The 26,412-nt window shown below is 34.7% G+C and overlaps 1 protein-coding gene and 2 long non-coding RNA genes across 11 annotated transcripts in view; 2 read left to right on the top strand and 1 right to left on the bottom strand.

Moving 5' to 3' along the window:
- Positions 1 to 26,412, bottom strand: part of LOC126920755 (peripheral plasma membrane protein CASK) — a 266,952-nt gene that overhangs the window by 197,761 nt on the left and 42,779 nt on the right. For 7 of the 9 annotated variants that reach the window (XM_050731494.1, XM_050731498.1, XM_050731495.1 and 4 more), the window contains exons 6-11: positions 24,931 to 25,017; positions 19,922 to 20,097; positions 19,649 to 19,771; positions 17,741 to 17,930; positions 17,110 to 17,231; positions 15,543 to 15,722 (exon numbers count right to left, since the gene is read on the bottom strand). In XM_050731494.1, coding sequence (XP_050587451.1) covers positions 15,543 to 15,722; positions 17,110 to 17,231; positions 17,741 to 17,930; positions 19,649 to 19,771; positions 19,922 to 20,097; positions 24,931 to 25,017 — 878 coding nt within the window. The remainder of the gene's footprint in view (positions 1 to 15,542; positions 15,723 to 17,109; positions 17,232 to 17,740; positions 17,931 to 19,648; positions 19,772 to 19,921; positions 20,098 to 24,930; positions 25,018 to 26,412) is intronic. The other 2 variants (XM_050731496.1, XM_050731502.1) reach the window with 1 other exon arrangement.
- LOC126920770 (uncharacterized) lies at positions 4,631 to 5,861 on the top strand. The gene is made up of 3 exons (XR_007712090.1): positions 4,631 to 4,723; positions 5,668 to 5,713; positions 5,773 to 5,861. It is a non-coding gene; the product is annotated as an uncharacterized LOC126920770 (long non-coding RNA).
- On the top strand, positions 16,164 to 17,087 carry LOC126920767 (uncharacterized). Its single transcript, XR_007712087.1, has 2 exons — positions 16,164 to 16,292; positions 16,384 to 17,087. It is a non-coding gene; the product is annotated as an uncharacterized LOC126920767 (long non-coding RNA).

The following is a 26,412-nucleotide window of genomic DNA, read 5'->3' as shown; positions in this document are numbered from 1 at the left end:
GTAACGAGGGGTGTGAATGCCAAAGACAAAGTCCCTGTGCAAACACAATACAGAAACCCATGAAAGAAAAAAATCCTCATTCGGTATTGTCAATGGGCGCGAGGAATGACGATGAAGGAAGAATATGCACGTACACACGTTGCACCAGTACTAAATCAAAAACAGTATCATGCTGTGGAAGTTAGGAGAGAGAGATGAGCGTGGAATGAGCGCGTTTTCATGCTCGAACGCAAACAAAGAGACTCGATGACAAAACCAGCATAGCCTGAATGCTCGTCCGTAGGAAACACAAGAACTAGTAATATCACCGAATTCCCTCAGGGGACTGATCACGTGATACGAAGGAATCTTAAATTCCCCACTAACTCTACGATTTATCGGAAAAATACCCGATTTGTGAAGGATTTAATTGACAAAGTATCAGCACACAGATGAGCTTGCGAACGCGTGTCTTCTCTATAATGAAAACAGGAAAACATTGGTACATATATATCAAGAACCCTTGGAAATTCAGTCGAATAGCAGTTTAGGTGGAGAGAAATACGGACCTCATTATGTATTCAGGCTTGTAATTTTCTGGCTAACCAGTCTCATTCTTCTTGTTTAGTGCAAGACCCGACTCTGCTAATTGATTTTTACAGGCTACTGTGGCCGAGAAATTGCGAAACCATTGATATATGCGCGTTTGACTCCGAACAATCAGCTACCTTGTTTTCTTCCGGTACTTTTTACTGGTTTCCACCAAAGCCATACTGTTTCGCTGGTTAAACTGATGTATCTTCCTTTTATGGGCTATTTCAAACACGAGATAACATAAAAATGGAAATTTAGAAAAAATCAAGATCGTCATATAAAAAGCATTCGGAGAAAAATATTACTTCTACCATTGAGGAAAAGACTGAGGAAACTTCGCCATTTTTATTTATTTTACTTTAAAGAGTCTATTCTCCGATTTTTTAATCGTATCATAAATTTATTTATATATACAAATAAAATGAAATTGCAATAATTTAATGTCTGAAACTGTTTTTCTTACGAGATCGTTTAACTTGAAAAAAGTCTCTCGTTCTGCCAAGATAATTCCCAAGCTTCAACGAGGAGGACTTAGTCGGTACGAAAAATACATTCTTACATAACATTCTTATGTGCTATCTACTGTTTTTCCCGATGATAAATCCCTATCTGATGGGGAAATTGTTCTACTCGCTTTTATTATGTTGATACTAATTTCAAGGCAGATGGTGAATACCTGGGGACCATCACTTTTCTTTAAGTCTGTCATACTCTTTAGCGGTTAAGATTTCTTCGTTGCTCTTTCTATTATTTCGGCCGAAATAAGAATTCCTTTCCACGGCTATCATTGTAAACTTCCATCAGAAAAAGAGAACAAAAGTAAGTCATTTCCATGGATTCACCAAATCCTCGTAATCAGTCATAATTATTACGGGGAAAAGGTAATTAAATATCAAATTCCACTCAAGAATATCAATTATTTAAATATTATTTGGTCGTACGATTTAGAATCGTACTAAATTCCATACTTGTGAATTCAAAATGAACTGAAAATATAATATACATAAATCTGTGCATCTCTCTCATTCGTAGAAAATAATTGGACGTGTGTGTGAAAGAGAGATTTAAACGATTTAATAATAAGAATGAATATGTCTGATTACTGGTATCGATCTGTCCATTCGTCAATTTTAGAGAAGGATACAAACGTACATTTAATCAAGGGTTTTAAACATCGGTGAAATGCTGTCTATGTATTTTAAAATAATCTTCTGCAAAAAATAACCATTTTTTATTAAATATTTAGAATTATAAATTTAAAAAAATTGTACATTTAAATTAAAAAAAGATAAAATTTAATGCAGATATAAATCGATTACATGAATTGAAATGTTAAGATTACAGTTATCTTTATAATCGTTCTTCCGTATTTGCAACAAAAATATTTCCCTTTCCAAGTACCACATTTAACCCTGCATAACCTATATTTCTCTTTCACGTTCCAATGATTGCAACATAAAACGTAACGATATACGACATTCTCGGAAAAAGAGACGTCCAAATAACGTTCATCATCGATAAGACCAGGGTAATAATCTTTCACTCTCTCGCGCACCGATCCATTTCTTCGAATTGTTTCCGTCGAACGCGCCACAAATCGTCCGTAATGTTAAAGTTCATGGATCGTATCTGAAAGTTTCAGCCGATCTCGGCAATCTCGACGAACATTCGAGTTTTAACTGTTGACAGTGTCAAGATAGGCGAGCGCGTGGACCAGAGACGCAGAGGTAGAACGAAATGACAAGTGGGGCCGAATCAGACGAGAGGAAAAGAAAACACGAGAGGAATAGGGAAGGATATACGGGGTGTCACAGCGATCATAGTACAATAATCGGTTAGCTGGTGATTCTACGTGAAAAGATAGGTCGGAAATAAAGAACAAGATTTTTTCATACGAAACGCTTCGTTTTCGAGAAAATCGAGTTCGGACACTTGTCAAATATATTTGACAAATACTGAACCATATGCTTCAACTTTACTTGATTCCGAATTGAAGTTGATGACCGAATAGAAGTGAATAATCGGCAAGAGGTTATCCCACGTGTGAAAATAAATCGACAATAAAATTTATTCGTAGAACGCCTCGTTTTCGAGAAAATTAAATTGAAAAATTTATCAAGTGCGGGTGTAACAGACCAGTTCTTATCTCAACATATTCGAACTCTATTTTCTCGAAAACGGAGCGCTATATAAAAAAAATCTTATTTTATATTATCGGCTTATTCCTTCACACACAATTACCCCTTGTAAGATTATCGTATTATTACTTGGACACCGTGTAGAAGGGAGACGGGAAGAAGGTTTCACCGCAACTTTGGCGACGCGACGACGAGATTTAAAGCGAAGAGGTAGTGAAGAGATTCGGTAAGACGGGTCGCGCCGTTAGCTTCGCCGCGTCCTCCCACCCTCGACAATTTCGTCGACCCGCCGACCCGACGACCCGCCGCTTCGAATCCCCGCTCGATCCTTCCCCACTCTCAAAAATCTAGCAATCCTCTGCCAGCCCATCCCTCTGTCGTTCCATGGTTTCCCTCTCCCCCGTCAGCCTGCCTGTACAAAATTCAATCAATGCGCTAACGCGCAGGTCTCCTACGACTGTGCAGACTTCGCTGCTTTGCATCCCTTTTCTTTCTTTCTTTCCTTTTCCTTTTCTTTTTTTTTTCCTGCTTTTTGCTCCGTTTCTTCTGAAGGAAATCAACGTGTGCTTATCGCGCGAACATTCGAAGGAAGAAATTGTAATCGTACGCTATGGGGTTGTGTAAACTGCCGTGGGGTTTTTTTTTCGAAGCAACGAGGTGGTTGGTTATGCTTGTTCATCGATGGCGTTCATCGCTCCTCTTTGACGCAAGAAGTTGGAGACTGGATGTAGTGGTATAGGATAGTAATTTTGTTTCGTTGTGTTACACTAATATGCGTTGTTATCGTCATAGAAGGGTAGGTACCATCAGACACTTTTTGTTGAGGTTCTTTTTAACTTTCTCGTATTTATGCGCGTTCACGCGACCCTATGAATGAACGCGTTTATCTTTCGGTATGCACTACGTATTGTACAACGATTAATGTTTCTCGTATAAGATTTATATATATTTTATGAAAAAAAAAACGTAAGTTCATTTACGATTGTTAGTAAAATATCTTTTACCGGAATACTTGAACGATGTTTTAATGAAAAGACACGTGATACTGTGATATGATATGTCTCGTCCACGGATATGAAGACGTTAAATACGATATTACGCCTTTAGTTCAAATACGTTTATACGTTTGTAGCTTTTTTCCTTTTATGATATCTTATAACCAGAATTTTATTTACCTAATCGAAGATAGATTGCAATTAATTGTATTTTATCATTTTAATTTGATAAATAAACATTTTAATAAAAAATAATTTAATAAAAATTTGTTATTGACATATCTTTAACATAATACAAAAATAGCTAAGGAATGTATGATTTTAAAAACGTAAACATACGAATATGTAATTTTTGAATTGTGTAATGTTATAGAAAATTAAGTTTGAACAGAGAAATGTATAATAAAAATCATTTCGTATTCGCATGATTCTAGTTTCATTAAAAGGAACGTAACGAAGGAATCAAAATCAAATTAAAAAGGAGAAAATGAGATACACGTATTGAATTTTAAAGGTACGCGATCTTTTGTTCGGATAATTATTGGGCTGAAGGAATTTTGTAGAAACGGCCATCCTCGAAAGTCGTATCGTTAACGAATTACGAAAAATTCGTTTCCATTGAATTACGGGCCGATAGATCCACAAGAAAGCTATATTGTACAGTGCCAAATCGCTATCGACCACTCATTAATTTGGCAACAAGTAAAAAATCAGAGGCTTGCCAGATATACGTTGCACCATTGTGGAACTTATTGAGCTAACCGCGGAAGCTCAACCACGCACACGTGGAGCTGACCCAAAGTTTTACATACGTGCGTTTTACCAAAATTGTAATCGAGGATGCCCCAATAATTTAGACTTTATTGAACATCGAACTTACGGGGACGCTGTGCCAAATTAATAAAAGAATCGATTGATGACGCTATAACTTGCACGAAAATACCTTGGAACGGTTGAAAATCAGCGTGAAATTTAACATACTGCTATGTGAAGACATGTTAATTTTCTTTTACAATGGTATGTATCGTTATTAAATGTGTTTACCGTTATTTGCATACTTGATAGCTACGCATATTCTATTGAATGATGCATCGATACGTTTGCAAAATACTGATAATACATAAAGAACAATAATATTAATATGTAATTAACTTGCTGTCGACTTTTACAATAGATTTCAAATTTTTGTTCAATCTAGCGTAAATACAAAATTCCCTGAAAAGTTATTTTTCTCTCATTCCTGAATGTATAAATATATAGATCCTGAATAATTGTACGACAATTTTTATTATATTTATAATACACAAAATATTTATAATACGCAAAAAAGAATACACAAAATATTTATAATTTTAATGAGAATTTATGATAACAGTTAATTTCAAATACGATATAGAAGCATTAGAACTTTAAGCAATTATGAAAAATAATTCTATAAATTATTTTACACGCGAAATTGTACTTTTATTTCCCTGATTTGAACACATTCTTCTTGAAAGAGAATTTTTGTTTCAATTATAATTATGTATCATCGATAAAGATGGAACATTTGATATTTCATTTTATTTATATTTAACTTTCAGCAACGTTGTAATTTGATTTATAGACACTGTATATAAGTAAAACATTATTACATTTAGTACAAACGTTCCTTCCATATAATAAGTAGACAAATTTTAAAATAAAAGCAATTTGTGAATTATGATTTTAAAAATACATTCGATCACCAAACTTGATACTTGAAAATAAGAACGACTTTTCACATTATCGAAACATTTATTAAAAAGACAAAGTAAACTAAAGAAAATTATGAAATTGCATGAAACACGAAAAAAATGATGACGTTATAAACTCCTTGTTTATGATTTTAAAACACCTATTTTTTCATGGAAGCTAAAACAGCTACATCAATTTTACTGCTTCTCGAATATCTCTCTTTACACAGCCACTTTGTTTTACAGCACCGCTGTGGTAGTACTACACAATAGAATATGTGTATCGAAACAGGTATGTATAAACTACACTTGCGCTTTTAAAACTACCTAGACTATGTACGGAATTTCTAGGACGGAACTATGTAAAACCTTATTACCAAAGTATTCACGGAATTTTCAAGACGGAATCAAGTGTAACCTCGGGCGAGACAAATTTTCGCGGGACAGGCTCATTCAATGAAAAAAGGATAGAGACTGATGAACTTTCGAATTACAAACTTCATCAAATAAGTAACTCTGTCTGTAATGAAATTTACCATAATTCTGATTAATTTTTAAACAAAATGTACTCTCGTTTCTACCAGCCACCTGGTTACTTAATTAACTTCAAATTTAGATTCGAATGTACATACATATTGTACATAGATTTTTCTTAACCTCCGTAAAATTAGTCAGACAACTTAAGCAAAGTAACCTATAATCGGAGGAGATAAGTAAAACTTTAATGAATATCAATCTCAAAATCTTATCAAGCGCATACACAATTTAAAATTCATATGGAACATACACGTTAAATCTGTAGACGCTATTAAACGATATTCTGCCATTACGATTAGTTCATTCAACAAATTTGATTGCCATATGACGAACCACTTCTATTTCAAATATCCATTTCAAATATACCAAACGTACACACTTCATATTGGGGAAATGCTTAATACGAACTATTCATTTGTTTACCTTCTGAACTGGCATCAATTTTATCATTCAATATAATTCAATATGGATCACGAATACATAGCGGTAGATACTGTTAGATGGTATTCGTAGCTGTACCACGGAAAAGTTTTAACGAGCATGGAAATGAGAACAACTCTTTCGGCAGCAACTTTCTAATTAGATTATGACCAATAGAAAACGCTACATTTAAAGAACAATTTCATGTTTCTCTGAGAAAAAAATAGGGCCGTACAGAATGTAAAGAACCGCAAAGTGAAATAAAATGACGCCTACAGCGAAATGAAGTACCATATTAAAGCTCGAAATATATTTTTTTAATCCAATATAAGGACGCACACACGCGCGCGCGCACGTACGCAGTAGACAATGTAATAAATTGCTCCGAGGCTCTTTAATAAAAAGAATATGTATGTATTTCATCGAGACACGTTCGATGAAACATCGTAGTATTGGTAAGAGTAAAGCGTAGGCGTTTACATCGAAACGATTCAAGGGGAAACACAGGAATCCCTGAAATATTCTTTGTAAGTTTTCAAGAAATCCCTGAAGGATTATCGATTGCAGCGATAGAAAAGCCGATAAAAATCCAATAAGACACTGGTATGGCATTTTAAAATACAAGACGATTGCGGCAAGTGTCCGATATATCTGGCTTTTCAGCTTCCGAAACCGGCTTTCATCGATGCCACAAGTTCTTAACAGCTGAGTCAGACAACCTGTCTGAGATACGAGGTTCACCCCGTATACCCTAGGAGCAAAGATCAGATGATAGAAAAGAGCCACTTCTTGGTGGTAAGATGAACCGATTATGACAGGGATAGGATCCAGTGTGAAATATGGTAGTAACCAGCGGAATCTACCGCACCGATCGGAGAACGTTGCTAAATTATCCAAGGAAAACCGCAAAATTATTGGCTTTCGATCGATCGAGAATTAAAATCATTATCGCTCACAGCGTACCGCATTTAACGAAATATCGATAGGTTTATTTCGTATAGCAAAATTAATTAATCTTATTCGAATTAACTGATAATTCTGCCGTCTCGACGAATAAAATATTTTAATGCCAACTAAAGGAATAAATTATCATACGAAATACATATTCGCTAACGTATAAATACATCCTTGTAATTCCTCTTTACGTATAAATAAATCAATTTGTCGTGTATTTAAATATTTCGCATTTTAAACAGATACGAATTTCCCGAATTAGAAAAAAAAGAAGAAGAGTCGAGAGGAACTTGACGATAGTAAATAAGCATCATTAAAGAATAAAAAAACTAAGGAGTTATCGGTGACATTTAATAGGAAAATTATCAAGAGATTTAGAGAAGTCAAGGTCTTTCGAAAACTACCGATGATCCTAAAATATCAGCTCGTGTATTAATGTATCCCCTGCCTAATCAGCCGTTTCTGTTTTCATCCAGACCAGCCAATATTTGCGTCACTGTAGAGTACTGTGTAGACGATTCTCGAGAATATTACTCCTCCGCATTACTTTTTCGTGCTTCTTTGTATCCATCGAGTTAAGCTTACATAAGAAACGTGTGCTTATTCACGACGAAAGACATTCGATGGCTTTTTGCACGCGGTGACCGCCCGAGAGATCAACGCCCTGCGACACACTACACGAGATTCTTTTACACTGGCAGGAAACGCGACCCATCTTTTTCGTAAATTCGAACGTTCCAAATAACCGATACGTCGAAAGCTTCGCTCTATTTCATTCAACGAGCCAGAGCTCAGCGCTCCACCCTTGAAAACCGAAGTTAGTATTTGTAGATACTTCTGGAAATTAGATACACCCACGTAAAAGTAACAAATCGCTAGGGAAATACGAGAAAACATGATACGTACAGCTGCGATCCAAGTAGTTCAACAACGAACTAGTCTCGAACTTCAGTCGCGTGATCGAAAGTACGTAAACAAATGCTTTATTTACCCTGTCTCCTTTCTCGAGTTTCATGCTTATTTCTTGGCGAAGTGTTTAGCTCAAAGAAACGTTCGTAACAACTAGATCAAAATAAAAACAATTGAGCGACTAAACGCGAGTTCCATTACTATCGAGCTCGAACCAATTGCGTTCTCCATATAATCAAACGTTCGAGCTCGAAGTGGGCTACTCGTGAATGAACGGGCGAAACGTGAATAGAGGATGAGAAGGAAACGCTTGGTCAGCGGTCGGTAGGATATCTGCCGTTTTGGATGATCTACTGGTGGATTTACCGAATCAGGAAACTCCGGTATAACAACACACTTCCATCAGCGAAGTACGCCGTGTTGATCACAATGATAAAACACAATATCGAAGAACGCAAGAGGTAGAAATACGTGACGCTCGCGAGAGGTCGTCTCGAACCGTGTGGACTGCCGGGTGTTTACAGGCAGCGCGAGAAAACGTTGCCAGAAATTAGCGCTCTTCGCCGGTGGATGGTTTCGTAGCACGTCTCACCAATGATAAGGGAAACTGTGGACCGATCGTACGCGAACTGTCACCGAACGGTAATCATCTCCACGTGTTCCAGCAACACGATCGACCCCAGGGGACGTACAGTTGTCGACGAAACCGTGAATTAGGGGAAGCGGAACGCGTCGCTCGCGATCTACGTTCTGCGACATACTAGCTTTCGTAGCCTGACGCCCACCACCCTCGGCCGGCATCAACTCCCCTTTCTCCAACGAGCATCCCCCACCCTCATACCCTTCAGCTCTTGCCAGCCATCTCACCCTCGGCTTCCCTGGTCTAACGCGCGACGCGACCAGCAACCCCCGCGTCGAGGAACCGACGTTTTCGCAGTACCGTCAACGCCAGCAACTGCCGATTGGTCTAGAGCAGTCTCGACCATCGTCCCGGTGCTACTGAAAGATAGAACGTGAATCAATCGTGACCCAACTTTAAGAATCGTTTCTTCTGTTTCGCGCGCGTATCGATGCTTGACGAGGCTGGCTATGTTGGCACGTTCGAGTCGAGGTATTTGCTTTTTTCGGAAATAATAGAGGCCATTGATAGGCGTGTGAGAAAGAGAATAAGCTGATCGGTATTATTCCAATGCTGCTAGGATTGTATTAGGAATGTAATAAGAGGATAAGCTGACTAACATTGTTTTAGTGCTGCTAAGAATGTATTAGGAATGTAACAAGGTTCTCAATTTTAACTGTAACGAGACTGTGTAATTAATGGAAGATAATATTATTGGTTTGCTAGAAGAATAATATATTTCATGTGATTGTTGGAAAAATTTTAGCTACGGCGACTGTTGTTTGATTGCTGAAATACGAAACGCGCTGTACGGGATGAGTTGACTGAAATTGTTTTAATGCTCTTAGAAGGTATTAGGGGCGTATTAGGAATGTAATAGGTTTGTCGCGTTAAAAGAAAAGATAAAATAGTGTAGACAGTTTGCTAGAACAATCGCGTCTCATATATGTCATAAGATGCACGGAACCAATGAGTGAAAAATGCAAAATACAGTATAATAATATGAATGTTAGAATGAAAGAAATTTAATTTGTTATTTGTAATTAATCAGATTTTTCCTATAATCTAAAATATATTATGTTTTGTATAATATAATATAGAATATTCAGTGGTTGAAATCAGAATAACATATCATTTTGTTACTAGCTTTTTTATAATCCAGAGGTTATCAAATTCATCAAAAAAACATCTTGAACCCAGAATTTTGGTAAAAGTGGAATACACAGATCTGGATACTAATGTAATATGTAAAACAAAAAATGATCAACTTCGTCTTTCATTTATTGTAAACTTTATATTTTATGTTGTATAGATATTTTTTATGGCGTATTTTTAATCTTGATTCCTTTTGCTACTTTTAGTAGCTTTTTTTATTAGTATCTCTATATACACAGTTTCAAAAATAATATATAACTCTCTAACTGATACTAATTCAATTCATCGTTGTATATAAATGGCGTGAGAAGTGTCACGGGAATTGAATTAAAAAATTCGTCCTGTCCCTTAAAAACACTTGATTACGTGTAGTAGAGTGAATTTATTTCATAGTGCGAAATTGGACATGCTTGATCTTTTCTACCTCGCCTGAAGTTTCTAGTTGACCCCGATGCGTGTTAGCCAACTAATCCATTGAATGCTAAAAAATAGTAGGGATCAAAATGTACCAGAGAAAGTATAACACGAGCTAATTGATCAATCCTCAACCCTCTTGAATAGTTTCTACCTATATATAAACCACCTGAATAGGCAGTACGTATACACAAGCCCGAAATAGCCAGTTGCAGTTGTCCTACTAAATACACAAGCAACAAATTGCTTTGAAATAACACGACATTCGCGTCAAACAGCGAATATATTCGCGATATATGTATAAGGACATAAAATAGATACCAAGATGGTAAAATAAAAAAGACAAATGAAAATATTATACAACAGAATTACATTTCAAAATATTCTAATAGTGGAAAGGGAACAAATTTTCCTCAAAAATAACAACGCAATTATTTGTAATCAATTTTCCTAGCTTACTAATAAAAATATATTTCAAACAAATTTTATGCGTATAAATTACAAAATTATATTCAACTTACGAACAGTTTCTTTAGAGAAAGCTTTTCTCAAGCTTTCTTTTTTTCATTAAATTCTTTCATAGAAGATAAAAGCCATTTCTAACATTTCAATTATTTAATCTGCACGTCTATCAATGTTTAACTAGTCAATAAATTATACATACATTCGTTACGATAATAAACTGCACGTTATTCAACTTTGATCGTGGTCACTTCGATGGCTCGACAGGACGATATTCGAGAAAAAAGATCTGAATAACTAACTGTCTGTTCTATTTGCAAGTACTGTTCTGTCGACCTGTCGACCTGCACGATCTCGAAGTCGATCGAATATTTATGCGCATATATCTGTCAAAATGTTCGCTTTAAATTCGTCAACCACTTTGTTTTCTATCGAACGAGTACCAAAAGAGAAGTCAGTTTTTTACCAAATTCCTTCGTTTCCACCATTCTCTCTCTTCCTCTGAGTAGTCTTGAGTGCGATTGATCGATTGTAAACACTATGAAACATTCAGAACACGTCTGATGCAACAGTTAGAAAGCTGTTGACAAACATTTTCTCTGAAGTATTGCTTCCAGAACGAGCTGTAGGCAAGTCGCTTCGACGAAACTACTCGATGATGCAACATTAGACTTGGTATTCGCAAAGGAAATATCCAAGGTACAAATACCTATTCCAACAAGATTTCTCGACATTCGATGCCGTTCGTATATTTTGAACAAGATATTTCATAATTTTCCTTATCGTTTGGTATTTACATGTAAAGGAAAACTAGAAAAAAACATTAATGTGAAAAATATAACGTATCCTATGTTTGGCATTGTTATACCTTTGATATCCACGAACGAGATATTCCACGCGCAAATATTTACCTATTCGATTTCTTGAATGAAATATCTTGAAATTCGATATTATTCATGAAGCTTTGAACATGATATCTTCCCCTTTCTGTATTTTTCAATGTTTGAAACTGAATATTTTTCATATGAAAAGAGAATAAAAGAACTATTGACTATAAAAGCATAACATAGAATACCTTTGCACGACTCACTTGATATTAGCCTAATTTTCTTATTAATAAAATAATCATTATACCTCCGTAAGATATACTATTCCTATTTTGTAATTATAATATTTTTTACCTCGTATTATGATCATTATTTACCATATGTTTGTTGATAATAAAATACATATATGATACAATACAAAAGATGTGATATGAAAACTGCATAAAATTTTTGTCCCTAGTACACCGAAAAAGCTACAATAAAAATTTGTCCCAGTATCTCTATTAATTTTTATTATAGATGTTGATATTTCATAGAACGAAATTATTATTTGATTATTTAAAATAGTATAAAATTAAAATGTAAAATGTGAGATAACACGAAAGTGAATATATTCGAAAAGAAAAGATCTACGTAAAAATCAAATTTGAAACAATAGGTACGTAAAGCACAATAGATTGAAAGTTGATACGCAAACAAGTGGCGAACTTTAGTCCAGGCTGATTTGTTTTTCTTTTCTTTTTTTTTCTTTTTACTGCGACAGGTATATCAAGCCAGCTTTGCTTCTCTAACTGACTCGTACGGACGAAATCGTATTGAAACTCGTATCGTAACTCTGGAACGCTCGAACAGTAGTTATATTTCATTATTCCTGCAACTGCAATTTCACTCTTGGATATTTCCCAGCTCTACCAAGAAGCGTTAATACAGTCCTGGAAAGGATCCATTATTCGCATCTTCTGACATGCACTTATATACGACAACTTTTTAAAATTATTCGGAAGATACTAAACCTTTTTTGAACTGTCAATTTCATTTAAAATGACATGGTCTCTTGAAAACGAAGTATATATGTATAAATTCTATAGTTGAAGGTATCCACCAACAAAAGTCTGACATTTTACATTCATTTATAATTAATATTTGTTTCATATGGACATACAAAAATACTCTGTATTTACAAATATGAGTTATTTAAAATATAGATAACTGCATTTAATGTGTTAATTATAAGAATAGTAGCATTAGCAATAATGGTAAAGATGATGTATGATAACTAAGACAATGTATATATTTAAACTAGATATATATCTTTCAGAAAAGAACGCTATATTTATATAAACAATGCCATTTTCATATAATGAAATAATTGATCTTCCCTTACTAATTTACAGCATAATACGTGGAATTTTATGTCCAATATGACTTCTATATATCACCAAAACGAAATGTAAAATTATCGAAATTAATCTAATTGTACTTAATTTTCAACTTATAGTAATTTAAATTTCGTTAAATATAAATGGAATAGCAAGACTTCCTCGTTACAAAAATATTTGATATTTGCAGGGTGTGTTAGTCTGCACGATATTTAATATAAAATATAGCAAGTTTGTGGATCATTTTACAAATTAACTTGCATATAAATTTCCCAATTATTATACAACTTATGGTTGAACCTATAAGAAAACATTTAATCTTTCCTTTTATGAATTGTCAGAAGTACATATTTATTATCACAAAATTAACTATCTCAATAATAAATACTAATCACTTCTTTTATAAAAGCTGCCTTTATTATATGAATATAGGAACGTAGAAATTCTATGAAACCTGGCATATACATTTTCAGTAAAAAGCGACAGTCGAAATAAAACGAAATAAAAGCATTTCATTATCTACGGAAATTGTAATTATTGACCAACGAATACATAATTATACTATTCGATATCATCAGAAATGGGTAATGAATTTTCCTCAAGCTCAAAATGGCACGCAAAATTTTTCCTTCCAAACGACGAGCCCGCAAACGCTTCGGGCTAGTAATAAATTTCCATAACGCTAATCGAACCAGAATCGGACAACCTAATTTTCCAGAAAAGTAAGAGTATAACGAACGTGTATAACATTCAGCGTGAAAAGAATAATTAATAAGTCGTCTCTGACGATGGTACGTAGACCCAGTCGACTATCAGAACTCGTTCTTTTCACAGTAACAGCCCTATCGTTCTTTTAGTCCAGCTCTATTTGTCTTTTTCTCTTCTTCCTCCATATTTGTCCTGCTCTTTCGTACTATCTTTTTCCCCTCTTTACGTGTTTCTCTCACTACAGCTACGGGATTTTTAAATGAGAATTTTAACGATCGACCTACATTTCTGTGCCCTATTTACGGTGTATCGCATGCAATGTCAAACACCGCGATAAATATACTACCACCAGCGACGACTGCCACGACGGAAAGGAAGAACGATGTAATTGCGAGTACGCCGCAAGACCCCTTCGCATTGATGCCTCAACCAAAAACGGGAAACAAGAGAGAAAGGAAACGGTATTGTAACGATTAGCAATTTGTCGACCCAGTTCCAATACATTTTTGCTTCTTCCGAGATTACACAGTCTTTGTGAAAGTGGATAGAGTAGATAGACGCAGGGGGTTTTAGGGCCTTTTATGGTGTCTTATGATGCCTTATATAGTTTACTTTTAAAATATATATAGCTAATTCATTGTGATAATACAAGAGATATTTTATATGAAATTTAACAAGTTTCAAGAGGAGAATATTGTGTACGAACGAATTGGTTCCACATGGAGGCATTTAATAATTGTACACATATAATGTAACATTAAGCGATAGCAAATGACCCTTAGTGAATTTAAGTAAACGATAGATTATAGGTCGTTGGACGTGTCGTCGCATAAGCGGAGAGGACCTTAAAATCTCGAAAATGCTTCCACCTGGAACAAAGTCGTGTCAACCATATGTCCGCGTTGAAATAAGATAAATTTATCTAAAATTAGTTAGAAATCCTATTTCGTATAATTAATAGTGAGATATACGATTGGAATTGAAACTCTGTATCGATAAATAGTGAATACATAATAATTGTATGCAATTCTAGCAGAAAAAGTAAAAAAACAGAATATGAACAGTTCTTCTTCCTAGAAACTTTCAATAAATATTCTTCCAATGACTATTTAGATTTCAATAGAAAAATCTAATTTAATAGTTTCTTCCCATCGTTATTTAGGTTGATATACAAGTAAATTTATATCTGTTATTGACTATATATAGTTTGTATCCAATAAACACACCGTAAACCTCCTATTCATTACAATTAATTGAGAAATATATTTTATAAAGAGTCTAGTCTTTTTTTTAATGTATAACGTTTACAATCTTAAATTGATTTAACTGCATGTTGTTTCTGATACAATCTGTTATTTAAAAGTGAAATATTTCTTTGTGTAAGAGAGTGTATCATTTGTCCTCCTCATAAACACGACTATAATTTATATCCCTATATATTTTATACTCAAATACAATTTATACTTCCTCCAAAAATTATATTCGTTCCACATTCTTTACTTTTCCATATTATGTATATAATATATATAAAATATAATAAAATATATATATAATATATATTTATATATTATTATGTACATTTAATTACATAAAATTTCAAGAATCAATTTATTGTTTGATTAGTATAATGCCACGAGATTATACATACATACAGTAGGCTTTGTTTGAATTGTAGTTCGCGCCAAAATCATTATCGACGAATCGATCAAAATTTAAATAAATTTCTCGAAGACTTACCCTCATATGCGGCTGGACGAGAAGTTCATGGAGTTCCCGAAGATCCGCCCTATCGATGTTTCGTATCGCTGAATGCTCTATTTCTCGAAGTAGTTCCTCGACTTCTCGCGCACGCTGAACTGCATCTGTTTGCGGCGCTCGGCATGGCGTTGGAACTCTGGTCGAGATTCTATCGTAAAGCTAAAGAACAATAACCATATTAATCATTCTATTTAACTTTCCAAACTAAAGATATAACAATACTTCAACTACAAATAACAATTACACGCTTATGATCTAATTATCAATAGTATCGCTTATATACGTATAATATTACAGAATGTTACATATCTCATACATACGTTTCAAGTTATTTCGTTTTGTATATCGTGAAATACAATTCCCATAAATGTCTTGAAATCGTTAATAATCATTAACGTATCGAGAACATTGACATAGAGGAAATAGAGACAATAATACTTGAACAAATATAAGATCAATTTCGTTCAAACGTTTAAATAAACTTACAATAAAAGGTGCTTATTTTCTACACATCCGCTTGTCACGTCTGTCAGCCGTGTACTAATCGTATTCGCGGCAAAATACGCTAGTTCATCACGGAACCTTTAGATGTCTCATCACGTTACAGCGATTGGTTCGTGTGTGGATGGAGCGACGATATTGTTTACATTACCGACGAAAGAAAAAGAGAAAACCAACGGAGGGACGATTACCCGCGTTTTTGTTCAAAATCGATTTACTCACCAAGAGGTAGGCAAATTCGAGCAGGTCACCGACCAATTCGACCTCGCCGACATATATTAATTGACAAAGCCGCATTCTTGTTTACTTTCGTTTCCAGTTTTAACACGTGGGCTATTCGATCCCACGCGATCGTTTATATAACACAAAAGAGATGCACGTAAACATCTATGCGATGGAAGACGAAATACGGCGCCATTTCAATCCTGTATAGCATTTTGTTTATCAGACCAGCACGTCAGCCATCTTAATAAACGAACTTCGAGCGCTTGCGCTCTTTCCCACGTCAAATGAGGACGCGTAACTGGCGTAAATTGAAACCGACAGAAACTAACGGTGGCGCCACGAATGACGGAAACTGCCGTTCTGCGTATTGGTAAAGAAGGAACTCTAGAAGTGCGTATGAGTATGTGAGTGTGTGTGTTTGCATTTTCAGATATACCCAACAATGAAAATTTATATCAATAAAAATTATGTTGGAAAAGGACACATGAGTATATAGTCGTATAAATTCGTAATAATTGACTTCAAACGATATTCTTTATCATTCTAGTCGTTATATTATCGACACTCAATAAGTGAATAAATTAGAGTTATTTATGCGTGAGAAATAAAAATTTTCATTAAATTTCTTTTCTGATGTACAACATACTTTTTAACAGAGGGAACGAACGATAGTATCATTACGTATATAGAATATTTTAAGATAACGTGGGAACTGCATTTCATATACCTTCTTACGAAATATGAAATATATGTATGCATATAGTCAGAAAAGTTGATACATAAATCATTTTTACGGTATCTTTAATATACATATTCTTACCTCTAAAATGGCTCGAAGACGATAATCGTCAACTGCATTAAGTATCTCAGCACGTGTCAGTCTTCCACTCTCTTGAAGTACTTCAATATCATCCAGAGAGTCTAAAATTTCAGCTACAGCACCTAAAAATTAATTTCGTCTTTAGAAGATACACATGATAGTACGTAATAAGTAATACACAATTGATACATTGAATCATTCTCGATAATATGTACTAGTTCCTATAATTCTAATTAACGAAAAATTTCAGAAGTGTAATAAAAAGAATATATAGATGAAACGAATTTATAAATCTCAATAATTTAAACGATATTAAAGTAGAAAAATAACCACTCATTTAATTAGAACTGGAACTAACTTAAACAACTGATTTAATATTAGATCATATCACGTATTATTTGCAACTCTAAGCAACGTTGAAATAAGCAAAAGATAATACATCAACAAATTATGATGCTTTAATGGTAATTAAAATTGAAAACTTCTCAAGAATTTATTTAATGACACTTACTTCCTTAATTCGTTCAGTTTTATATAAAGAATAATGGTTAAATTGTTTGTTTCCTTCCTACTTATTCATAATTAACTAACCAATATATACATTAAAAATAGATATTAAAAATATTTATACCTGTGGTTATAACTTCATCATCGCCTATGTCGAAAAAACTGTCGCCGTTAATTTCCGAATACGGGATGTGCCATTTCGACGACGAGATCGCCACTTTTACAGATTCCTTCAATTTTCGTCTAGCATTGAATTTCTTAAGCTCTTCTATAGTTTCGCCTAAATGTATTCGAGCCACGCCCTTATCACGATCCTACAAATATAGTTTGTTTAGAGATTATGCAACTTCAATATTGTCATAATGAATAATGAACTTAATATTAATGCTACGCCATGATATGTATGATAAATCACTTGAGAAAGTTCTTAGTGAAATTAGAGCATCGAACGAACGCCTCGTATTAATTACTTCTCATTAATTTCATCGATCATGAACGAATCAAATTTCCCATATTTATCAATCACAGAAATATCAATATCCTTTTTATTTAGCGAGTATATATTCAACAAAAATAAATATTCATTATTTAAAATAAGATAAATCAGTAGAAGTAAACAAATATACACACATGTATTTGTATACACTGTAGGAAACAATCTACACGTTCGAGTAGAAAAATGTTCGCTTTGAAAAAACTCCTGTGTCGGGCAATTTCTTCTTAACGAAAAAAGGACGATCATTAAGGCGCGTTTCCATGAAGTTCTTAGGACTTCAGCGAATGTGCAGTCACGTTCAAAAAACTGTAACTAGTACAGGGAAAAATATACACCGCTACAGTTATTTTCATTAACCGGTGGAACTTTGCCCCTGCTATAGCGATCGATAGCCCAGTTGCACGTGTATTGCATCGATATATGGGGTGACTCCAAGCTTCGCTACCTTAGGTCACTGGCTAACTGTCGTATCATATAAGTATATTCTTACTTTATTACACCATATGCCATGGACATGCGCACGTACATTCACCGGATATAATAACAGAAAATGAGGCCGTTTATCGAAAACCTGATACGATATAAAAAGAACCAGATGCGCTTGCAGCATCTATTAAATAGAAGTTGTTAACACAAATGGCTCAACACTAAGGATAGAATCAGTTTCAATACGCACTCACGAATTCAAATCGTTTTTGATGCAAAAATCTCACTTCGTAAGAGTCGATTTCTATTAAACTTACTTTAACAGAGAATTTTTCATTTTCTATATTGACTAAGTTAGTATCGAACTTCAGAATGGGCCCTTGTAGATTTTACTTTGATATTTGCATCAAATATAGAATCGCGAAAATTATATTCAAACTTTACAAGGCAAGAAACTGTGTTACTAGGTATAAATATTACACACAGCGTATACTCCGATTTCAATCGAATTTCGTATTGCAAACAAAAAGCTATCGTTTGAAAGATTTACACAGAGAATAGAAGGTTCTCGATCCCAATCCACCTGGCCTAGGTTCGATTATATTAAAGTTCCACTTACATTTCCCAAAGTGCAGATAAAGAGTCGCAAAGCTATATGATCTAAAAATATCGTTTTCTACCATTTTTAATAGTACACGTAAGTATTTCTCAATCAAATTTGAACTAGTGTAAAATTACACTATACAAGTATTCGAACCCATCTCTACTAAACGTACGTACTGCTTCAAAATCCCAAGATATCTCTGCTCTTAAAAATTTCACAATTTCACCACTTTGATCTTCATTAATTTAGTACTAACTATATCTAAGTACTTTAATACCCGAATTCCGAATATCTATCTCGCGAAGATGACACGATTATCTTTCGAAAGTTCTTTCAGATTTTCACGATGGAAGCTTTAAGCTCCCAAGAGTTTACTTCATATGTATCAATTAGACTTTTGAACGCTCGAAAACTCTGATTTCCTTTGAAACATAAAAGAAAACATTTTGAACATGACGTTAAATATGGAAATGACGTTAAAACAGATTAAATGAAAGACGACTTACTCTGAGCCATTTGTGGTTCAGCACTTCCTGTATGGTAATCCTGTGATTTACATCCGTTGTAAGCATTCTTTGTATGAGATCCTTGGCTGACTCGCTGATATTGTCCCATAATGGCGATCCCATCTGCAATTTTTACGAATACCTTATGCATTTATTATACTTATGACGGACATGGAGGCGTGCTCGTCAGAGGTAAATGCACATCAAAACATGATTATCTTTCTTGCGCGCTTTGTAAAAACAGAAAAAATGTAATGTCTGGTCAATTTCTACCTGTACTCGTCCTCTGCAAATTGCTTCTCGCAGTCTATCTCGAGAGCCGACGAATGGAAGTGTACCAGTTAATAGGACATGAAGTAGTACTCCGGCTGACCAGACGTCACCAGGCTTCCCGTACTGTCTGCGCTGGACCACTTCCGGCGCCATGAAGTGTGGACATCCAACACGACCTGCACGACCAAGAACACCATCAGAAACATGTAAAATAACCGACATATTCGGCATGGTGGAAGCGAGCCGGCAGTGATTGCTTCGAGAGTCCACAGTCGATCGTTACACGTTCGAAGAAATTTTTAGAACCGACCGAAACTTCATCGGTAAGTTCCAAATGAGAAGTTTCAACATTTCCCGCAAACTTCTCACCTCTCGGTCATCAACGATTCGTAAACAACGACCCGCTTCTCGTATCGCGTTCCACGAATACTTCTCTCACGTTGATTAACTGCAGCTTCTGTTAAGAACACGTTCAATGCCGCGTATATGATCAACGTCGATCGACGATTTTTATCGGAAACTAATAACATCTTGAGAAAAGAGGTACGCGCCCGGTCGTTTGATATTGAAGAAGAAAAAAAAAAGAAAAGAAACGGAGAAAAAGGGAAGCTGCGATGACAAATAAAAAGCGGGTAATCTGTATTCTGAATAATTAATTTAACCCTCTTTGGGCTATGATTCGGCCTTTTGGAATTCAAGCATTGAATGAAAGGGATGCATTTCTAGTGTAATAGATTGTAATATTTCTCAAAGAAGAGAGTACATAATTTTTATTAGATGATATAATCAGCATAATTTTACGATTCCAAAGGAATTTCAGTACAATATGTAATATCTATAATTTTAAAATTGCCGAAATTTTATGATGTATAATTTCCCTCCGTATGCGGCAGTAAAATTTCGTGCAAAATTAAAATTCTATACATATTATATGGTTTAGAAATGACCGAGTCATTGCCGTCTGCGGTTCGGCGTTTGAGGGTTAAGAGCTTCCGAAGAATTTTATTGCGACGCTAAGAAAGCGTTAACGATCGAGGCTCGATGAACAAAAAGAAAGAAAAAAGAACCGCTCGTTATCCCGTGAATGTTAGATCGACTGGACCGGAGCTGAGTTTGTGTAGGTAATGCCGACAAACGAATGTGTAGTATATTAAATGCGAAATAAATGAAACATTCGGTGAGACGAGAGAAACGCATTGCCGCGTTTAACACACAGTACTTACAAGCACGGTATGCATATTTTGCAAATAGCAGCGTGCTAGTTAAACGTATAAATGTATAAACATCAATAATATCTAGGATTGATGGAAGTTGCAGAAACGAGATATCGTGCTGCAAATATGTAGACCATTAAGAAGTTAACATTCATGTTTACAAGAACGACAGACAATACACTTGTCAAGACAAAGCAAACATCAAGACAAACGCGGGAAACATCTTTATTACAACTGTTTGTATCATTATCATAACATTTTAAATACGTTCAGCTTGAAACAGAATACCTAACTATCCTATTTCGTATTAGAAATTCAAATCTGTATTTCGGAGATTTCAAAAAAATAAAATTCGGGTTTCTTATATTTTTTTAAGATGTTAAATAGGTTTATGAATCTACGACGTAATTTATTAATTAACTGTTTGATTATACCATACTTTAAATATCTTGTATTAGTTTATGTGATACTAGATATTATAAGATAAGGCAATGAAGAATTTAAGTTAGAAGATTATTATAGGTTTTATACTATTATTAACATAGTATTAAAATTAATGAACGTTTCATTTAATTTAAACAACTAAATAAATGCTTGTGCTCTATTTACAATTATTTAATGTGCTCTTAATCACGGTAGTGATATAACAATTTTGTCAATTTCAGTATCTGCCGAGACAAAAACGGGTAATTAGGTTTCTGTTTCTAATAAATCGCCTCTTAAAAAATATGATATACCTACATGTGATATAAATGCCATACATATATAGAAAAACATACATTCATATAAGCAGAATGTTTAATTCGAAGATCATTCACATTGACAATTCAGTGTACGTGTAGTGAGATATTTACTTTCTTTGTAAATGACATAAAGAACAATATGTACAATGCTTTTGATATGATGAAAGTTTTAGAAGCAAATTTGCAAATCAGCATATGCTATTTACGAAAATCTTTTAGTAAAAGGTAAATGTTGTTTACGTAAAAGAAAGGCAAGAGAAAAAGCTAATTAGCATATATATTAGCTAAAGGAGATTTCGTCCATCTCTTCGAATTACATCTACCGGAATTATGCGAAAATGCCACAAAGTAGGTCAAAATTAGAATACACAGAAAGTGTGAAATATACAATATATATAGCGCGAAATACGAAAACATGAAAAAATGTATGAAGGGAAAATACATTAAACTATCATACGAGTCATACATTAACAAGTAGAGAAAAAAAGAAAGTGTACAACGAAATGGAGATGATAATATAGAGCTTGAAGTTTTAAATTGAGCATCAAAGTAATATAAAAAGGATATTACGTTTATGCGTGTAATTGTCGATATCAAAGGGAATAAGAATTATGCAATATGAAACGTGCATGCGTAATATCGAATATGTTTCTCTTTATGAATTCTGCGAGTAATCATGGAATGAAATGTTATCGATCGAAATTTTCTATTGAAATTCATTGCATTATTTGACGGATAGCATTTTGTTCATATTCTTTAGTTTTAACGTTTTCTTTTTAAACAAATAAACAAGTGAAACTAAAGATAGGGATCCGATAGCATTATTTCAAGTATAATTAATATTCAACGTATCTTCTTTATTTTTATCGTTCGAAAGAATAAATAAATAAAATAAATATCGTGTTTTCTATAAATATATATCGGCGACATGAATAGCAAAAATAACAAATAGCTCATCACGCGACATAAATGCATATGATTGTGTGTTAGTGCATTAAATTTTAGCGAGTGTATGTGAATAAATATGAATGCAAAATTACATGTCCGTGAAGCTGTGCAGTAGCTGAAAGTGAATTTTTACTGTTGCTTTGGGGTATTTTCGTGTTACCCGTAAGGCTAGAAAAAATTATAGAGCAGTTTTATCCTCGCTCACAAATTGCAGATTAAACAAATAACATAAATTATATTTAATCTGAAATCGACGCTAGAAATAAGATAGCACCGTTTGAAACGAACGTAGCACTTTCTACAGCATAATTTTATCGCGTTCGTAAATTTTTACCTTTATTGATGCGTTAAAATTTTTATCACGAACGGAGGGTGTTACGCGACAATTACTTTCACGCAGAGCTATTCGCTTGATCTAACTCTCGATGATGAAAATCTTACAAATTGTACTGACACGTACCGCTTGACTTTGTTTACTCGATCTTTTTTTTACTTATTTCAATTGCTTAATTAATGATATTCGAAGTAATTATAATTTTATTTCGTATGTTTACTTTAAGCTGTCTCTTTACGTTACTTTCAAGAAAAGATTAGTTTCTATAAATAGAAATATTAAAATTGATTTCTCAGTGTTAGACATGATTTTGACAATAATGATTGTTATGGAGACGATTTCTTAATTATGATTTATAACATTCAACGTTGATGATATTTTTAAATATATGTGATTATTATGACAGTGATACGTTGTTAGAAACATAGCATGATGATGAATTGCATCTATGTGTAGAACGTTCATCTGCATTTAGATCTAGACACTTACTTACGTTCGAATATCACTTGCACGATAAATTCTTAAAAACTGCTAGAAAATATTCACGATGTAACGTACGACAGTTCACCACAGATAACATACGATACGACAAACACAAAGGCATACATATAGACAGACACATAAAGATAGGCTAGTCTACCGCTACGAACAATGACGACACAAACAAGCCCAAAAAATCGGGCAATTTTTGAACGCATCAGACCAACAAACAAGGAAAACATTGAAGAGTTTATTACGTATGATAGGTGATAATGAAAAGATCATTTTCTTAGATATTTCTGATACTTATTATAAAATATACACGTACGTACGTGATAGGTATACATACATGTACTTACGCATAACTGTATAAATAGAAATGTAGCAAACAAGAGAATGTGTTTATGTTAAACCAGATGATTAGTTTTCGTCTTATTTTTCTTCGTTATCTTCTGTTTATAGTCATGGACGAAAGGGAATTTAACATTAGTATTTGGATATTATCAAGTTCTATATTTAGACATTTGAATCTTAAAAATATTCACGGAGGAAATTACTTGTGATTGTAAACGAGATAACAAAAAATCGTAATGAACCCTTCAATCGTGGGACCCCTATAACGATGAAGCAGAAGTCGATTCATTCGTACACGCTACAAAAAAAACGGGACACGTCGACGAACGGGAAACAAACTAAAGGAAAGAGATAAAAAAAAGAAGGAACGAGAAAAAAAAGAAAGAACGGGTCTTTCTGTCTTGTTCTTGAGATATTAGGCAGCTCGACGACACAATGTGTATCTGTCACTACGCGAGCCTGCACAACGATTTTACAGGAACAAACTACCGCACGTAGGTCAAGTGGAGTGTCTACGCAGACACTACGTGTTGTTCTGAAGCTGACATAATTGAACGACACGGGGGTAGAACGAATATGCGTGTCATTGCATCGAAAACAAGCAACCGAGGAACATTTTAATTGATCGCCATGTTAGTTCGAAAGCATAACGATAGTACTTGTCGATAGGACGTCGCGATGAGTCGAGACAGAAATCGAACAGTCTTTTTTATCTGTAACCCATCGAGCCATCGGTATGTTAGTTTCTCGTGTTCTAATTCGAACTAAATGATTGGACATATGGGCTCGACGACATTTTTTAAAAAGGAAATCCAAGGTTCTTTCTATTCAAAATTTTATTCTTTCCTTCTATTTTTTTCTTCTTTTTTTTTTTCTTGCCTGTCGTGTCTACCCCCGGTTCTCGTTATTATGCGGATGTGGCAGGCATACGAGTACCGATATTGTCCTCCGTATCGCTCACTAGCGAATCCTCGGCGTCGGTCAGGTCCTCGAAAGGGAAATTGCAGCTCGGAGACGTCAGCCCTATCGAAAGAACACAGACAAATAGGACAAGGATCGTTATCGGCGGAGTAATGTCAGGGTGTGCAGCATCTGCCATCATCGACGATAAGAACCTTATCGTCATCGCCGTTATTCGTAGAGGAAGACAGACCTGTGTTTGTGTCATTGTATCAAAGAATCGAGTTTTAGTACGGGCCAGAGTTGAGGTCGAGGCCCGAGAAAAACGATTTTCTAAGCGATTCTTTAGCAAAAGTGTGCCTCTGTCGGAACAATCGAATTTTAATCTCGTTGACTCGTTTGGTCGTTGAAGATAAAGGGAGTTTTCTCTCTCCTTTCTTTCTCTCTCTCTCTCTCTCTCTCTCTCTCTCTTCCTCCCTCTTTCTCTATTCACTACCATTGGCAATAAGTTTGTTGTCCCTCGTTTGCTTTCGAACGACTTCCTTTGGACATTGTGGTGTCTTGTTATAGACGATAAAAAAAGTGAAGTTTAATTAGGTCTTTGCATAGTAGCTACTAAAAATTTATCATGAGATCCGCTTTTCAATTTATTGCTACGCAGTTGTACTATCTCTCTCGTTCTCTGGTCTAACAATGGACTAAATAACACTGAAATATGTAGCTACTCCATTTATGAATAAAAATATAGATGTAGTACATATGGTACAGCAATGGAATCTACGACATTAATAACACTAATATAGTGGAATCGTTAAATTCAAGTGCATCGTAACAAATAAGTTGAAAATATAGAGTGTAATCTCTTATAATTAGTACGAGGTACGAAGCTTCGTTTTTAAGAAAAATAAGTTGGAGGCTGCTCTCTCAATTTTACTTATTTTTTTCATACATTCATATCTCAAAAATAAAATACAAATTAATCGACGAAAAGAGATGAATGTACCTTGACGAGATTAATCTTCTAAATAAAGAAAAGGAAGGAACGAAGCTTCGTGCAGAGAAACACTAACTCACGCGTAAGATCTATTCATCTATACAGAATCACGGAACACCCTATATAATCATCTACACTGAAAATCACATCGAACAATATAACAATGATGAAAGGTAGAGGGATGACTGAACGATGTGAGGGAATGGTAAAATGGAATTTTCATCAAGGGGCTTTCTTTCAACACGAATTCGTTTCCTGGCGTAGGTTCGATAAAACACCGAATGGATTTCCAACACGAAAATGTTCGAGCTCGGCGCGCATCGAAACGACTCGTTTGAGACTCGTGGTCGAAATCTGAACGCGGAAAAAGCAAGCAAGCAAGCAGTGGCAGCTTCTAGAAGTACAGTAACGTGAGAGGGACACACGGATCGGGTTAAGATGGTAGCATAATGTGTGGTGTATATGTGAATGTGTTCTGGACGTGTGTGTGAGTTGTGTGATACATATGGCATGATGATACAAGG

This window comes from Bombus affinis, chromosome 9, assembly GCF_024516045.1.
Source record: "Bombus affinis isolate iyBomAffi1 chromosome 9, iyBomAffi1.2, whole genome shotgun sequence".
NCBI classification, from domain to species: domain Eukaryota; kingdom Metazoa; phylum Arthropoda; class Insecta; order Hymenoptera; family Apidae; genus Bombus; species Bombus affinis.
The sequence above is the reverse complement of the archived record's forward strand: the minus strand, read 5'-3'. Positions and strand labels throughout refer to the sequence as shown.